Genomic DNA, 17,924 nt, shown 5'->3' on the forward strand with positions numbered 1-17,924 from the left:
CCTGTACCACATGTATAATGAAAGGAAAGCAAATCACAATGCGCAGTAGCGGTTTTAGATATGGGCGACATGGGCGGTTGCCCGGGGCACAACGCACAAAAAAAAAAATGCTCATACTCATGCTGACCCGATGTCATGCCAGCGCATATTGGGAATGGCATAGGCACCGATCGGTTTTCTATCGCCCATTTGCTGGGAGTAATGGCGCCCTCCGTTAGCGATGTGCGCCTGCTGCTTGCGGCACAGGGAGGAGAGGGCAGGAAGGCGGGGGATTCACTGGCTGGCTGGAGCTGCATCTAATAACCAACAATAATATGATACAGACTTATAATTTGCACCGATGTTTTTTCGAAATTCTATACGCGAAAAGTGAGCGCGAAAGCCCTCGGTGCGCCTGCTCGCTGCTGAAGTCAAAGTAAAACTTTATTGTCATCTCTGTTACATACAGTGCAGTATATAGAGAGATGAGAGGATGAGGCTCCAGTTATAGCAGTGCAAGTAAACAAACAAGAGTAAGAAAATAAATATACACTTTAGGACTCGGGGTAAAGGGATCAATAACAATTTGAAATTTATAATTTACAGTTTGATGATTTAAAGTCTCACACACAACCTGTCGAAAGGGGAGGGGGCCGGCTGCTTCCAAATAGAGCACATTTCATTCATAATGATGTAAATCCAAGCCCATCATATTCATGATTTGAATCCTGGGTTGTGCGAAATCCTAGAAATACACCTTAGACAAAGTGAATCTGTGAACTAAGGTGTAGGTCTATTAGATTATGTTGTGGTGATCCTCGGGTTGGGGGATTTGTGTTCATACTGGAGTGCAAAATTAAAAGCAATGGAAGATGGACAAGAAAAGTTCAAAGCCATCAGGTGCTCATTTTAGAAAAAGGAGAAAAGAAGAGGAGGAGAAACGAGCAAAAGATGCAGGTAAGCAGATGTGTCATTGGATAATGGCACGTCATCCTGAAACAATCAGAATCAGAATACTTTATTAATTCCTAAGGAAATAATGTGGGTTACAGTTGCTCCAAAAAAGAAATTGTAAAAATAGTAACAGTAACAGACTAAACTCCAAACAATGCATTATGTTACAGATTTTAGTCAGTGTCAATTGTTGATTTGTCCTGTTCTCATTGTATGACGAATTATGGTGAAATTCAGTATGGTTTCAACAACAGCTCTATGTTAATGTACAATCCTTAATATGTTTTGTGTGTGTGTGTGTGTGTGTGTGTGTGTGTGTGTGTGTGTGTGTGTGTGTGTGTGCGCGCGTGCGCGTGGGGGGGGGGGGGGGGGTATTTTCAACTTTTTGCCTCGGAGAGCCTCGGCCGCGGGCTTGGACCTCAGAGGGTTAACCCAACAAATCATGAAAAATTAAGTTGTACATTTTCCTTCATGACAGTGCAGATTTCTGGCATTTTGTGTAAATTCAAGCATGTAACAATTTGATTTTTTTTCTACCAAAAAAGTGTGAAACACAAGTTAGACTTGAGTTTGTAAATGACCCGTTCCATGTTGTTTACCTTTCTGGATTTTTTGGTCTACATATTTATTTATTATACAAGCTGTACAGTACATAAAATCAAAATTCACATGTTTTCTGTAACCAAAATGTTAATTAGGTGGGCTACGGAAAATAATTAAGTTTTAGACTATACTTAAATGAAACATGTATACTTACTGCACTTGAATCCTTTTAACCATATGTAACACCTGCATATGTGGGTTTACCGCCCCTGGTAAACAAAGATAATAATACTGTCCACATTGTAACCAAAAATTAAAAGTGTATTGATTCATAAGAATAAATGTATTTATTTACGTATTTATTTGCTTTATTTTTACATAAGTACAACCAAGCAGAGCAAATGTTTTTGTTTTCCTTCTTTCTTGCGCATGCGTGAGATTGAGAAACCCACTTCTCCACCTGCGCGAGCTCTGCTGTTGTCATGACAACCAGTTGCTTACTGCAAAGTTAAAACACAAATCTGACTTGTGAGACCTGAAGTTGTCGCTTCCAAACAAACACTGTAGTTAGTCGCTAAAGTGAGTTGTCGCTGCCCTCAACCGGACTCGGGAGAACGCGGGTAAAATGCTGTCGACGACCTTCACAGGTGTGGCACCGGCTGCGGGACGAGGAGGTGCGGAGCCGGTTACGACACCGGGGTCAGTTAGACAAAGCAACGACTGCGGAGGTGCTCGGGTCGGGAGGGAGATATCAGAAGGAATCGGTGTGCAGGAGTGGCCCGACGGCTCCAAATATGAGGGAGAGTCTATAAATGGCCTCAAACACGGCAAAGGAAGGTACAGCTGGACAAATGGAGAGGTAGTGTGTGACATATTAAAGAATTAAACAGTTTCACTAGAGCATTTACTACCCCTTAGCTTTTAGGGTGTGAACACCTTAAAGCCAAGCTAAATGTAATTTAGATACAAATACACGCGTGGGTTGTTTTCTTTGGTGTAGTACTATGAGGGCTCTTTCTACAAAGACTACAAGCATGGAGATGGACTGTATTGCTGGCCCACGGGCCAAAAGTTCATTGGCAAGTTCTACCTCAACAGAAGGGAGGGATATGGTCAGCAAGTGTTCTCCGATGGAGCTGTCTTTCAGGTAAGCTGAACCGTTATTTAGATTATAGATGCATCATAAAACAACGCACCTCTCCCCTCCTCTCAGGGCTTGTACCACATGGATCAGAGGTTTGGTCCAGGTGTGCTCAAATATCCAGATGGGCGAGAGGATGTGGGTCTGTGGCTCAAGGACCAACTGCTAAGGCTGTGTACCCCTTTGGAAGAGAGATTTAGCCTGAAGAATTTTCCTGAATATTCTGCCTACATGGATCCATCAGTCACTGCAAAATCCCCGACTCAGGTACATGCTGTGTCACCTAATAGTAATAATAATGAATAAGAAATAAGAGGCTAGAAATAAGAGCAGTCCTTAATGCTGTGTCATGCCCTTTCACAGCTGTAACACAGATAGTGTTTACATCAGAAAATCTGATGATTAATATTTTACTGCGTACATCTAAACTTACCATAAATGTACCCTTCTCACACCTCAGTCTATCTCTGGTAGTCTACAGCAACAAAAAAGGACACACTCTGAGGTAAGTCACAGCTTTTAATGAATAATTGGATGAGCTCTCTGAGTTAATATGACGCAGATCAGTTAACACCTCATCACCTTCAGGAGGATGAAGACAGAGATGTGCTGTTAGATGAGATTTTCATCTATCCACCTGGCATGGAGAGTTACTCAACAGATGGGGACCACTTGCCACTCCCCCCTGGTCGAAGGACAGAGCTGGATCGACATTTTTATGGCGAGCTGTGGGAGCCGGACGCTCATCCTTACCAAGGCTATGCAAGAGACCCACTGTCCACAATGCCATTACAGACCCGCCTTCAAGCTCACATACACAACCACAGGTCAGACTGGGTCCAAACACTGACAATTAGATCTGTGAGTCTGCAACATTCGTGGAACTTCATGTGTTTGTCTCTCAGGCTGCAGGCTGAAAATGTGGGCTGGGACACGGCAGCCGTTCTCTCTATGAACAGGGACAGTTTTGGTCCTAAAGGGCCTTTGGAAGTCAGTTCAGAATTGCTTATCCAGCACTCCTCCAAAGGAGACCTGCACGCTGTATCACAGATCCTCAGGACTGGTTTAGTCTACCCTGATGTAGCAGATTCGCACGGACACACAGCTCTGATCGCTGCCACCGTAACACATTACTAATTTTTGAACACAGCAAAATAAAAGGTTTTAACATTTTGCCCGCGGTTAAAATCTGAAGTAGTCTCATGTCTCATATTCTGTTTCTGTCAGGTAAACTGCCACAATGATGTGATCCACCTGTTGTTGGACATGGGTGTTGATATTGACAAGATGAACTGTGAAGGCATGTCTGCCCTCGCTGTGTGTCATGTCCTCTACTATCCTTTTCAATCTCTGCACATCACTGGAGCTGAACCACCTGCTAGAAACCAAGTAAGATCCAGCACGAGGCACCGTGACTTTGGGTTTTACCAAAAGTTCAACTCGTCTCAGATACCTATGGTTTTCTCACAGATAATTTCCCTTTTTCTTGACATTTATTTTCCCAGATCAGCCAAGTCGACCTCAATATGGACACATCGTTAATTAACAACCTCTCTGACCAGTAGGATTGTAGCTAATGTCCCTTCACACACACATTGTTCACTATTAACGATTTATATTCACACACATTGCTAAATGAAGCCAAACAACAAAACTGATTATGAATTTTTGGATAAAATACTGCTGTATTTATTTCTTGTGTTTTCAGATCAATAGAACCAACTGAACACATTTCACTTCTCAACCGTAAAGCATCCAGTGACAGTGAACTCCTCTCTGAGCGCAGGGTCGGACTGAATGATTGTGTCGCACAAGCTGAACACACACAGGGGGAGCCAAGGACAGAGGAAAGAGAGGACAGACACTGTGAGGAGACAGAAAGCATGAGGAGCAAAGGGAAGCAAAGAAAGACAGAGAGCAGATATGATCAGAGAAGGGAACGAGGAGTAAGTGAGGTTGAAGATACAGAAAGAGAATTTAAAAGGGGGGATAAGAAAGACAAACAGGGTGAGTCTGCTGAGACCAACGAGTTAAGCACAGATCACCTGGAAGAGGAGAGTTGCGAGGAGGATGAGAAAGATGTGGAGGATATAGAGGGTAGCGATGAGAGTGGAAAAGAGGACGTGTCTTTTGTAGAACGCTCCATTCAAGTGCTGGATGGTCACATTAAACTGGGCACCGTGCAGTGGAAGGGAGCTCAAGCTAAGGTAGCAAGCAAGGGTTCATGAGTAATGCGGAGTGATGCTTCTCTGTGATTGGTTTGATGAGTTGGTTTAGTTCACTCACAACTGTTAATGTGTTTGTCTTTGCAGCACGGCAAAAATCTGACCTCAAAACAGAGCTTTGACTCCACCTGTTGTCTCAGAAGCTACGAGATTCAAGTCACAGACAAAATGATCCAGCTCGCTGCTGAAGCTCTGAGTCGCACAGGGGTTTCCATGCTCTGCAGCACGCAGGAGACAGTACGCAAAATGGCTGCTATGAAAATAGAGTCAGTCCTTTTTCTTTCTGCCTCAATTTACTTTTTATTTTGTATTTAATTTGCTGCTGGCTCTAGTGATCACTCTGATGTTCTGTTTCACCATGCATATACATCCATCAGGCATAACATTATGATTACTGAAAGGCGCACTGAATAACACTGATTATCTTTTAATTATACCTGTTAGTTGGTGGGATATTTTAGGAAGAAAGAGAGCATTTTGTCCTCAAAGTTAATCTGTTAGCAGCAGAAAAATGGACAAGCGTAAGGAGAAGTGAGCCAATTTGACAAACGTTTATTGGCTAGAGGATGGGGTCAGATGTGGCTCTTGTGGGGTGTTCCCAGTCTGCAGTGGTCAGTATGTACCAAAAGTGGGCTAAGGAAGGAACCATGGTGAACCAGCATCAGGATCATGGGTCGCCAAAGTTCAGTGATGCATGTGGGGAGCAAATGCTGATCCAACAGACCAGGTACTCAAAAAAGTTATTGCTAGTAAGTTGCAAATAAGTCAGAGTGCTCATGCTCACCCTTGGTGAAAATACCAACAATGGACACGTGAGCATGAGAAGAACATTTATTCTGTGTGTGCGTCGCTTACCTGGAAAACTCCTGGCTGCACTATGTGAAGAAGGCAAGCTGGCATAGACAGTATGATGCTTTGAGTAGTGTTCTGCTGGGAAGTCTTGGGTTCTGCCATTTATGTGGATGTTACTTTGACATGTACCACCTACCTAAACACTGTTGCAGATCATTTACACCCTTTCATGGAAACGGTACGCCCTGATGGCTACACCCTGCCACAAAGCAAAAATGGTCCAGGAAAGGTTTAAGGAGCACAACAAGTTGGAGGTCAGATCTCAATTCAGTCGAGCATCTTTGGGGTGTGCTATACAAACAAGTCAGATCTATAGGAACCTCACCTAGCAACACAGAGGAGGTAAAGGATCTGTTGCTAACATCTTGGTACAGATCGCACACCTTAAGGGGTCTAGTGGAGTCCATGCCTCGATGTGTCAGAGCTGTTTTGCCTGTAAAAGGGGGACCGGGACAATATTACCCATATGGAAAAGATATATATAAATCTTATAAAGTTTTTATCTGTCTTGTATGAAACTTGTATGAAAAGCATACAAGAGTGAAAACACATATAAGATCCCTTGAAAAATTATATAATGAAACTTGTATGTTTTGTATACTTACTAAAAAAAATATATGAAAGTAATGAGAAAGTGGCCACTTTCATGAGTAAATCATATATGTTTTTACTATTTCTTTTCCATATGGGTAGGCAGGTGGCCATAATGCTATGTTTGATCAGTGTAAGTAACCTGTGTGTGTTCTGTCTGAGCAGGCACCGCATTCGTTTGGGCACCATGAAACTGTTGTTGGACCGTGGAGCTGATCCCAACGCAGCCAGGATCCCCATGCCCGTGCTCTTTTTAGCCATTATGGCAGCTGACACCGAGAATGTGAGGAAACTGCTGCTGTGCGGAGCTCGCACTGACATCCCTCTTCCACCAGAGGCAGGAGCTCAACTTTTAAACAAATTTAAATAATATTTTGTACAGGCACAAAAGAAAAAAAAAATCCACAAACACAGAAAGAAAAAAAAAAGCACCTACATTAAACTCACCTGAAAATCTGCTTGTTTGTATAGAGGAAAGGCTTGTATCCCCTGCATGTAGCTGCAGCACTGCCAGGTCCAGCAGGTCCCAGAATCACACAGCTGCTGCTGCACGCCATCACCGACCCAGACGTACGGGCGTGCGACCAGGACGAGATCTACGAACCAGACAAGGTGTGTAGGTTTTAGAGTCCTGGGTTTTAGAGGTAAATGTGTTTGTGTTAGTTAACCTTTTTTTTTTCTTTTTCTTTTTTATGTACTTATATATGTTATAGATTTCCACAAAGGCCACAGAAACACTAACTACCAGCCCACATCTCAAAGAAGGAGGCCGCACCGCTCTACATTTTGCCTGCCAGAGAGAAAGTGACTACAGGGTCGGAATGCATACAGTCACAGCTAAACACAGCACCACTATTTAATGATTACGTTACTGCTGCATCAAAGCAAAGTGCGGAGAACTGATGAATATTTAAGGTAAAAAAAACCACCTTTATTTTCCTTCCCAGAATGCCAGTGAAGTGGTTGCCATCTTGCTCTCCCACAGAGCCAGTACAGACCTTCTCTGGAGCGGCCACTCACCTCTCTCCTTGGCTATAGCAAGTGGCAATGAAATGGTACGACCTCGTTGTGCATGCACACTCACACATGCACGTGAGAGCCAAACCTCTCTTTGTCCCACACTATTTGTTGTTCCTCGTTTAGGCGGTAGACGAGCTGTTGAATGGAGGTGCAGATCTCAACTTACCCCTGGGCTGGAGGGTGGGCAGCGCGCTTTGTGCCCTCACCAACATCAACTACCACTTAGTTGGGCACAGAATTAAGCTGGTACCCACACAAACACATAATGACGACGAAACGTTTTTAAAAATTAATTTATTAACATTTGTACTTTTTTTGTGCAGCGATCAAAGATAAATGTGTTCTTAATGACTTCAAATGAGTCACTTTTGTTCAGCTTTCAGAGAAAATAAGTTTTCCTAACATCAGTACGGCTTTTGTTTGGTTTAGTTGGACACGTTAACTAAGGCTGGAGCTGATATCTTGATGCCAGTTACAGTGTGTGGCATTGTTGGAACTGCAGTCGATTATGCACGCTACTCCTTCAAACAGGTAACACTCCAGCCATACTACATTGAATGAATCTAATGTGAATTGCTGAAGAATGTCCAGTGACTATCAGCTGTAGGTACTGGCAGTGCTGCACCTTACTGGTTCATCCAGTATTTTATGTTAATCATGGAGGGCCATGCTGGTATACACGGGGGCTGAGTGAGAAGGCTTTTTAGAGTTTTATTTTTATATATATATTTATACTCCTGTCTGCCTTTATGCTCCTATTTAGGACTCACATATTGCTTATACTCCTTTCCACGCTTTGAGCATTCGGGAGAGAAAAATATTCGAAGCACGGCAAAAGCTACTGAGCAAGATGGAAGACTTGATGAGGCAGGTTGCTGCTGAGAGGGAAACTGGTAATATAGAGAGAATAGCTTCCACTGGATACTTGGTGTAATGCACTTGTCCTTTTATTATTGAATATGCCTCTAAATCATAGAGTGTGTGTCCGTGCATGTGCGTGTGTGCGTGCGTGCATTTGTACTGCATGATTGGCAGGAGACCTTTCCTCCAACAAGGCTCTTGCCAGAAATAAAAGCCTACCAGAGGAAACACAAGAGCACAGGTACACATACACTCACATTCATCTACAGTAAGGTGCTGCTCTAGTTCCTTTTTCCTGTTGTCTGTCATTTAAACTTTTACTTCAACTAATGTCAGTTTCTGGTAACTTATTTGTGACTCTTTTCGTGTAAACCTGTTCTCAGGAAACCAGTGTTAAAGTTCTGCTTTCACTGCGGTCGCTCAGTGTCTGTGAATCTGACCCTGGGCAGGCGCTGCAACAAGGTCTCCTACTGCTCCAGGGCCTGCAAGCTCAACTCCTGGGAAGAAAGACACAAGAAAGAGAGCGTCCAGGTATCAGGTGGGAGTCAGAGACCCTCCTTCCAACAGTTAGAGCCAAACTTCAGCAGCCTTAAAATATTTGATGACATTTTTTCACAAGTGCTTTGAATAAATGAATCACTTATCTGAATAATAAAATGATGTTTAGAGAACAATTAATGATACAGAGAATTTGTGAAATGCTGATTCAGTTTTGGAAGAATAGAGCATGTAAATACTGTATTTCTTTCTTTCCAGCATCTGTTGACAGTGCCCAGAAAAGTGCTGTGTCAAAAACCCAACGAAGTCCCAGGGCTTTGTCTGCCATCTTGAAATCCAAAACAGCCCCCAAGCCACTGAGTGTCCAGTTCAAATCCCAGAGAGAACTAAAGCTGTTGAGCAAGGCAGAGAAAAAGTTGGAGAGCCAAAATCCACTCAATCTGAGGGAAAACTACAGCCACAACTGATGGATATTAACATTTCTGTTTCATTATGTCTAATATTGACTACCTAATTTAACAAAGCACTCAGATCACATCACTGTATGTGGTTGAATGGTGGTGGCAGCATTTGTGCCATAATATTTCTCATATTTGTAGCTGTCAGATTACAATATAAAATAGCATTAACTGTAAATTGTGTTATTATTAACTTGTGCTGTTGAATCAGATTACCTTTGTCATTGTCAAGTGCAGTCCCTGTGGCTCAAGAGAAAAAGTTTAAATAAAATTTAAAAAAATATATAAAAAATGAGGTCACTGTCTTGTCAAAATAAATGTTTTTGCCCATGTTCTTCATTCCCATGATAATATCTGGCTGAGTGTTTCATGAGAAAGGTGAAGCATGACAGTTATGCCACATGTGGTCTATCAAAGTTCAGTCTATGATGAGGAACAAGGGTATAGATGACAGTTTAAAAAACAGCAAATGGACCTTAGATTAAATTTTTATAGTTAACGTCATTCTAATGAATATGATGATAGCTTCTGTTTTTCACTTAGCCAGTCTGCGCAGTTCTTGTTACTTATACATTCATGAAGTATTAAAGGCTCGCCTTACTGTCAGTGAAAGTAGCATCACAAATAATTCGTGTCTCATTAGATTTGTGTCTTCCTGGTTTCAAACTGGGGATCTCTCACGCATTAGCCTGAATTGTGAACCGCAACACTAATGGAACAACTTTCTATAGGAAAAAATCAAACCCTGAATATTTCATTATAAGTAACTTTTCTTTAGCACCACCCTTAGGTTGTAATATATGCCTACTGACTGGGGAGATAAGTGTTATGTCTTCCTCACTTTAGAGCCTGACTAGATTTTATTTAGGTGTTGCTATCACAAATCATGATCCTGAGGGTTAAAAACAAAACAAAAGCTGGAGCAGCTCTTTTTCCCCACTCTCAAGACCATCCATTGTGTCATGAATAGGACAGAAACTCCACTGTTATCCCTAAATCTGAGATCCAACTAATGGATGGACTCTTCTCTTCAGCATCTGAATATATAATTTTATGTCACATCTTAATCGCAAAATAACTCTCCATGTCGGTTATTTTGCATTTGATACACCAAATAAATAGACTCAAAAAATCATTTTGTAAAATCCCTGTTTGGATGCATCATTCAGACATTCCCAGTAACATCATAACACAGACTATTTGTGCAAAGAAAGGCTCATTAAAGGCTCGTAATGATACATGCTGAATTGCCTGTTAGACTGGTTTTCATCAGCAGCAGGTTTACAGTAGGCTGAGGTTGCTGCCTGTACTTTGTTTCATACGTCATCATACGCTGATGAGTCAGAGGGACGGACAAACAAGGACCAGGAACAGGCTGGTGTGACCCAGAGTCACCTCAGCCTCAACAAGAAGCAGGAAAACGTATTCAGAGAAGGAAGGCTTCTTACAAAACCAGACCGAGGAGAAAGAGATGACTGAGGACTTGGAGGAGCAGGAAGACGAGCTGCTCGCTCTCCAGAGTATCTTTGATGCGGACGAGTTTGTTCGGGACGAGTCGAAGTCTGCCGGAGAAATCCGAGTATGTGTCGAGCTTCCTGTCGGCTTCAGCGTGGCTCTCAGAGAGGGTAAATCAGAGGCGCCGGGGTTGTCAAACACGCGACTGCTGGACCGAAAAGGTCCGATCTGATGTTTTTGGAAAATGTTGGTTTGGAATATTAGGAAGCACCTTTACTGTTACAGCCTTAATCATCTACTTAAGATAAAAATGGGTTTTATGTAGCCAATGATGTAAAATGAGTTAAACACTTGTTCTGCATTAGGCGAGCCCGTAACAATTTAATGAGCATGTTTTTGTTGGCCTTAAATGGGAAGTATGATGTATGAATTAAATATATCTATATTAAATATACCTTTGAACAGCTTAATGTCATCAAGCATCATTTATAGCTTTTGCTATTTGAGTTCATGTGACAGAATATATCAAATATTTTCTGTCGAATACACCCAAATTATTTAAAAACAAATAAACAAACATTACAGAAAGAGATTAGTTCATCTGATGAGCTCGTATTTTTCTTTCTAAGGTGAAAGTCTGCGTCAGTATGATATTTCCTTCCTTCCACCGCTGCTTTTGAACTTTGGGCTTCCTGAAGACTACCCTTCCTCCTCCCCTCCCTCCTTCAGCCTCACCTGCAGCTGGCTGACTCACACACAGGTAATCAGCAGTCAAGTCATTGTTGGTCACATGTTCAGCCTGCCAGTGTGTGAGAGGTTCACAGGACATTGTAGAGGCTCAGTAAAGATGACAACAATCTATTCTCCCTCTCCCTCCACAGTTGGCTGCACTGCGTGCTCATCTCGCTGATCTCTATGAGGCCACTGGGGGAGCTGTGGTGCTCTTCTCCTGGGTGCAGTTTCTCAGAGAAGACGCTCTGAGGTTCCTGAACATCCACAGTAAGCTGGATCTTCCTCCTGATGAACGCAGCACCCTGCATTATAACCAGGACCAACACGATGCTGAACTCTCAGAACCAAAGAACAATTCAGAGCCAGAGTTCTCTGTACCATCCTCGGAAGTTCAGGAGAATCCTTCAGACGGGAGCAGCGCAGACTCTCAGGGAGCTTCGGCTTTAGACTCCTGCAAGCATGACCAGAATGATCTGAACTCTCACCAGAGCCAGAGTGATCTAACCTCAGATTATCAAAGAGCTCTTTCTCCAGAGCCTGCACTCCAAAACCAAACCACACACACTCCAGATGTGACAATCCTCCAAGCCTCAGAGTTTAATGTTGATCTCCAGGATGATCTTTCTTCATCTGCAGAGAAATCCAAGCATCATCAAAGTGTCCGGGAAGATTTCTTAAATGAAGGAGATGCTTCTCTCTCATCGCTGCTTCCCTCTACCTCCTCAGGCACGTTAGATCCAAGTGAACTTGGAGCTGCTTCTCTGCCGGTCCAGCCCACAGATTCTCCTCAGAGTGAAGAGCAAACCCTCTCTGGTCTCTTTTTATCTCCATCACAGACTCTGCTGTCCCACATTTTGATTTATGATGCGGCCCAGAAACACAAAGTGTTTGCCACCACTTTCTTTGACTGCGGGGTTTGTTTTATGGGCCGGCTCGGGTCCGAGTGCGTGAAGCTGTCACCGTGTGGCCACGTCTTCTGCCGGGCCTGTCTCTGCGAGTTCTGTACGGTTCAGATCACAGAGGGGAACGTCCGGGATGTCACCTGTCCTCAGGCAGACTGCGCTGGTGCCCCTACACCTGCACAGGTAGAAGCTACACGCAGCCTTCAACCTGCAGAATGGTTTCAACAACTGTAGTGTTTGGTCCTTTCATCTAATATCAAAACACATTTTAAAAGCTGTTAAAAATAGCTACAGGTAGAAGGATCAAGCACAGAGGAATTTCGGCCTCACTTTGTGTCTCTGCTTTTTCGTCTCTGTTGTGTTTGTAGGTGCAGAGTCTGGTAGGGGAGAAGCTGTTCAGCCGCTATGACCGTCTCCTGCTGCAGAACACTTTGGACAGCATGTCTGGTCTGTTTCTATTGCTGTTAAACTGAGTGTGTCGTAAAGTTTTTCATACACTGATTGGAATGTATTTATTACATTTCTGTATTAGACCAGACAGAAAGAACATCTTTAGCTCTTTTTCAATAAATGTTTTTGTCTCGCAGATGTGACGTACTGTCCTCGAACATCCTGTGGCTCTGCTGTTATTTTGGAGAAGTCCAGCAATGCAGTGCTTTGCTCTGAGTGCAGCTTTGCCTTCTGCGTCACGTGCAGAATGACCTACCATGGATTAGAAGAGTGTGAAACCAAGAAAAAACATGCAAGAGATGCATTGCAAACCGCTTTAAAAAGCCTAGACTTGCCACAGTCACAAGGTACACAAAGGCACACTATTTCAATGACTATGTGGATATCTCTTATGTTTACTAAAAATCCAAGTATGTTTTTTAAACTGATAATTTTTTGGTGTACTGGTTATTAATGTTAAAATATTCAGTCACAGGACGAGTGGTGTGAATGTTGTCCTGTTTCAAAGAAAATCATAAAGTCAGTCATTTCAAAGCAGGAAGTACAAGAATCAACATAGAGATGTCCCAGTATTGTGTCTCGTGTCAGTGCAGGACTCAACAGCATCAATCCAAGTGCAGCAGCCTCTGTAGAGGTGTAAGATTACTTTACAGCACTTACAAGTCACGAATGCGACTGAAAAAAATATATTTATTTGATCCGATTCTAATAGTAGCACTTTGTTTGATTAATCTTTAACCCTACACTGAAGGCTTTTTGTGTGTTGATGCAAATGTTGTTTTGTGCTCTGTGCTATCTGTGTCTCTCAGAGGGGTTGAGTGCTCTCTTGAATGACTATAAACATGGCAGTAAGGAGAGGAAACGCCTGCTGGTGAGCAGATATGGTAACATGCTGGTAATGCTGGAAAGTAATCTGAATGACACCTGGTTGGCCAACAACAGCAGATGCTGTCCTCACTGCTTCAGCAGAATCGAGGTATTTAGTCATGTGCGCACGGAGAGTTTCTGGCTGTTTTGAAGTCATGTGACTTTGCCTGCTCACGTGTTGTGTTTCATGTTGCAGAAGAATGGAGGATGTGACCACATGTTATGCACTCAGTGTGGACAGGACTTCAGTTGGTGCTGCGCTCTCAGACTGACAACAAAAAATGGAAAAACGCACTTACAAGAATATGTCTGTGAGAACCACCGAAAATAGCCTCCCAGTGCTTCCGCTACTTTCACCAGCAGCCCATCATTTTGTCACATTAAAATCAGTTTTATTTAAAAAGATTAAAAGAGAAATGAGATCTGATTGAAACAAAAAACAGAAATTTACATCCTGTGAAGTGTTTTGACCCAGACATGTCATACTGTATCATGGTCAGCAGAGGGCGCTAAACAACAAGAATGACAAAGCAGTAACATGACAAGTTCCTTTTGGTAACTTTAGAAAAGCTAATATGTAAAACAGTCTGTTTGTTTGTTATTTTCAATAAATTGATACATGAATTTAACAAATGATGAACTGATTTATTTAACCTGGATGCTATAAAAACACTTCAGGAAAATATCCTCTGTAAAACTATACAATAGCAAACCTGTAATGTAGAATATCTTATACACATATTTCTATATGAGACGTTCTTGCAGCTGTTTCTTAGATTCTCTGAGATCTACAGTGTACATATTAATTATTAATCTTCGTCTACTCTTTTTTGACTTAACCTCATGTTTTATCACTGTTGCATATGTAAAATCACAGCATAAGGTCCTCACTATGTGCCTGTAAAACATGTTCTCCCTAGTTATAATTGTAGCTCATTGTTGTCTTCACTGTCAGTAAACCCACTGTTTTTGTTTTTCAAGTAATGTATAAAGCGTGTGGTTGTAATTACTACCTATAGCCACAGTTCCAGCAGTCTGGAAAAAGCCTTTTTTACTCCAAAAGATTAAGTTAAGATTCATTAAATAATTAAATAAATGTGTAATTCATTCATTAAAATGATAAATGAAAAATATATATGAATACACAATTAAATGTCAATTCATTTCATTTAAAAGATAATTATTTATTTCAAATTTTAATAAATTAAAGACGCTACTTTCTTTACTTACTTTTTGATTCATGTATTTGTTTAATTCATTTTGGCACATGTGGGTCTCAAGACTCATGCACACATTTTCTTTTATTATTAAATCATCCGGTTCATACCAGACCATTAGAATATTGTGCCTGACACCTCCAATTTTGTGTAATATCAAGGCTACACTAATAGAGATTGGTTAATATGTGTTTACAATCATTACGGCGTGCCATGATGATCTGGTTTAATCTCTAATGGTGCCTTAGGAACAAACAGGTCGAGAACAGTAGTCTGTAAGCAGGTTAAAAGGCTCATAGCGGTCCTGTATACTTCATTTCTACAGAGGTCAGTCTGTGTAGCAGATAGTGGCGAAGAAGAGAAAAGCTTATAACCCTTGAACTGCATGTCTCATTTCCCTTGCAGCAGCAGGCTACAGGTAGATCACCAACTTCCTGTTTTGAAACGTCCCCCTCCATTCTTGCACTGTTCTGTCACAACACTGGAACAAAGACCACTGCTGCATACAACTGGAAATCTACAGATGTCTCGTATATCAGGCCAGCATGTTTGACTTTCTGTGTCTCTTCCAGGAAAATCCCGCTTCCACCCCAGGGGGAGGTCATCACTTCCTCATAAATGTCTAAACAACACTTTGCTTTTCTAAGGCAAACTGTTGCAGCAGGAGCCCTGGCCTGGAACTCCTGCTGCACTTGTACTTGACAAGCCTCTTGGTGGTTCTTCTGAGAGAAAAACAGCAAATGAAGAGGCACTCAGAAAATAATCATGTCAAGGACTATAAAAGACAAGTTATATGTTTCTACTGAACTATGGAGAGCAGTCATTTAACAAAACAATCTCAAATAAAATGAGGAGAAGGACTGCATGGTGAGTAAATAATACAGAAATCTTCTTTCCTGGAACTGAACAGGTAAAAAAATAAATCAGGTGAGGACAATGGAGGCAACACAGACCTCAAAATGACACCCTGGACAGGTCACCAGATAACACAAAGAGACAGACTAACTGCATGTCTGCATGAAGCCCGAGTACCCAGGGAGAACCCACACAAGCACAGGAGAACATGCAAACTCCATACAAAAAGGCCCCGGTGAGATGGTGGAGTCTAACCCCTTCTTGCTGTGAGGCAACGGCTCATTTCATTTTTTAATCTTCTTCACATAGAACAATTAGCAGATGTTATAACTGACATGTATTACAACTCTGGGACAATATGAGATCAAGGAAGAAGCTGGCAGTTGACTTTATGCATTTGTAAACAAAGAAGAAATTGTCACTGTGACAACTTTAACCCCTTGCATTGGGGATTTTGTATATTATTTATTTATTTATAGTTTTATTATTACATAAAAATATAATATAAAGCATCATGAATTCATACCAACAATGACTTCTCTGTGTCTTTTGTAAACTTCATTAGTCCTGCCCGCATTCAGTTCCAGTAATTCTGCAGATACCTACCTTTAGTCGCACCAGATTTGTGTTACTTCCTTTATAATTACAGACTTTCTGCTGTTATTCGTGCAGAAAAGGTAAAAAGAAATGCATATACAGTGCAGCACAAGTCTTGAGTCATGCCTCATTTCTTAATATTTTGCTAGAAATATGGGACACAGGTGCGCTGATTCATTAAAACACCTGCAAATATGTTGTGTATTTTAATCATGCTTCAATAATATTGAGGTCTGTCAACTGGCGAGGCCAGTTCATTGAATTTAATTACTGATGAGGCTTTCATGGATCATCTGCAGCCCCAGATATATCTCTCAGGTCTTTGCTGCATTTATTTTATGTTGTGGACATGACTTTCAGGTAATGATCATCTGCTGTAGACAGTTTTTAGGCTTCCTGCATCTTCTTTTGTCCTCCATTAGCCCAGTTTCCTCAATTTCTTTGAGAACACACTGCACACCATGCTGTGATTAGTCGGTTTTTCAGTAGTAGTAGTTTCAAAGTTGTCCAAAGGATAGCTTTGAAAAAAAGCCTGGAGAACTGTTGCTGGAGACCACTTTAAAACTGACATGAAAGGCTGGCTCCTTGGAAGCAAAACATTAAAGAGAGGGGTTGCTAAAGACTTTTGCACAGTACTGCACGCACACATCAGAACCAAAGACCAATAACAACCCTGAGTGATGGTTGTTGTTTCAGTCAGATTCATATTGATGTCTCACTGAGCTGACTGTCAGACGTGTGCTGAGCTGTCAGTTTGAAGCAAATCCCTCTTGAGTCTTCTAGGACCACTGATGCAATGATGTGAAGTAGCACTGCATAGCCTTGCATTTACCATAATGAATTGTAAATATCGCTGTTTTAATGCAGAGTAAAACTTTTTTTAAAAACGCCATTTTATAAATCATTATAACAAAAAATAACAAAAAACAAAAGAACAAACAGATCAAATGGCCATCCCATCCTTGATGAAAGCTAACGACTTGTGCTAACGGCCTGTGCACCACATTTCCGGCAATCTGTTCATACTTTTTTTGTGATATCCCGCTGACAGATAAACAATACCAGGGGCGCAGAAACAGCTTTCCTGGCAGAAGTAATATCAAGGATAGTGAGTAAGGCCTGGTTATCAGTGCAGTGGAAACTAGGCTATGGAGGAGCGTCTTCTCCCTGTGAGTCAATAACAGCATCAACTAACAGAACATTTATTTCCCCTGGAGCGGTAGGAGCCGGGTCGTGGAAGAGAAAGCTTGAGACATGAATTCACTGTAATAATTATTAGCTTAGATCCATTATAGTGATCGCCACATTTATTCAGACCCCCCCCCCCCCCCCCCCAAACGCACACACACACACACACACACACACAGAAGTTGTTCAGGCATCCATTTAGTCAGTCAGTGGTATATTGGCAACACTCTTCAGAGGCACTAAAAGTATGCTGAGGTTTTCAAGGAGATTACAGGAGCATTATGGGAGGTTTGGGGGACCCCACACTATAAATGAAGGTGTGTGTGTGGGGTGTGTGAAAGATCTTCTTTAAAATAAGTTTTCCCCAAGGCTTACAACAGCTAAAGGTCAAGAAAGACCCTTAACTGTGTGTGGTTTCATTGGGAGTTATGGGCTGTAACCACAGTCTGGAACTGATGTGTACTCAGAGTGCTGTCAGCGTGAGCTGTTAGGAAGCCGTCAGAGTAGAGAGCTGCAGAAAACTGTGATTAAAAGTAGTT

The 17,924-nt window shown here is 41.9% G+C and overlaps 2 protein-coding genes across 3 annotated transcripts; both read left to right on the plus strand.

The window, feature by feature from the left end:
* Positions 1-1,927: 1,927 nt before the first annotated feature.
* Positions 1,928-9,404, plus strand: ankmy1 (ankyrin repeat and MYND domain containing 1). Of its 2 annotated transcripts, XM_026148182.1 has the most exons (20): positions 1,928-2,335; positions 2,477-2,623; positions 2,690-2,884; positions 3,078-3,122; positions 3,206-3,444; positions 3,523-3,739; positions 3,845-4,006; positions 4,123-4,178; positions 4,326-4,824; positions 4,930-5,108; positions 6,451-6,622; positions 6,757-6,897; positions 6,999-7,100; positions 7,233-7,340; positions 7,429-7,551; positions 7,735-7,836; positions 8,069-8,198; positions 8,341-8,407; positions 8,550-8,704; positions 8,923-9,404. In XM_026148182.1, the coding sequence occupies exons 1-20, from the start codon at positions 2,102-2,104 to the stop codon at positions 9,129-9,131; spliced, it is 3,282 nt and encodes a 1,093-aa protein (XP_026003967.1). In that variant the 5' UTR covers positions 1,928-2,101; the 3' UTR covers positions 9,132-9,404. The 2 variants fall into 2 exon arrangements, with proteins under 2 accessions (XP_026003967.1, XP_026003968.1); XM_026148183.1 differs by lacking the exon at positions 2,477-2,623.
* Positions 9,405-10,495: 1,091 nt separating this feature from the next.
* LOC113009069 (E3 ubiquitin-protein ligase RNF14-like) lies at positions 10,496-14,628 on the plus strand. Its single transcript, XM_026147139.1, has 7 exons — positions 10,496-10,747; positions 11,207-11,337; positions 11,459-12,394; positions 12,580-12,658; positions 12,799-13,008; positions 13,471-13,637; positions 13,725-14,628. The coding sequence occupies exons 1-7, from the start codon at positions 10,594-10,596 to the stop codon at positions 13,857-13,859; spliced, it is 1,812 nt and encodes a 603-aa protein (XP_026002924.1). The 5' UTR covers positions 10,496-10,593; the 3' UTR covers positions 13,860-14,628.
* Positions 14,629-17,924: the final 3,296 nt, after the last annotated feature.

Source organism: Astatotilapia calliptera, chromosome 17 (genome assembly GCF_900246225.1).
Source record: "Astatotilapia calliptera chromosome 17, fAstCal1.2, whole genome shotgun sequence".
NCBI classification, from domain to species: domain Eukaryota; kingdom Metazoa; phylum Chordata; class Actinopteri; order Cichliformes; family Cichlidae; genus Astatotilapia; species Astatotilapia calliptera.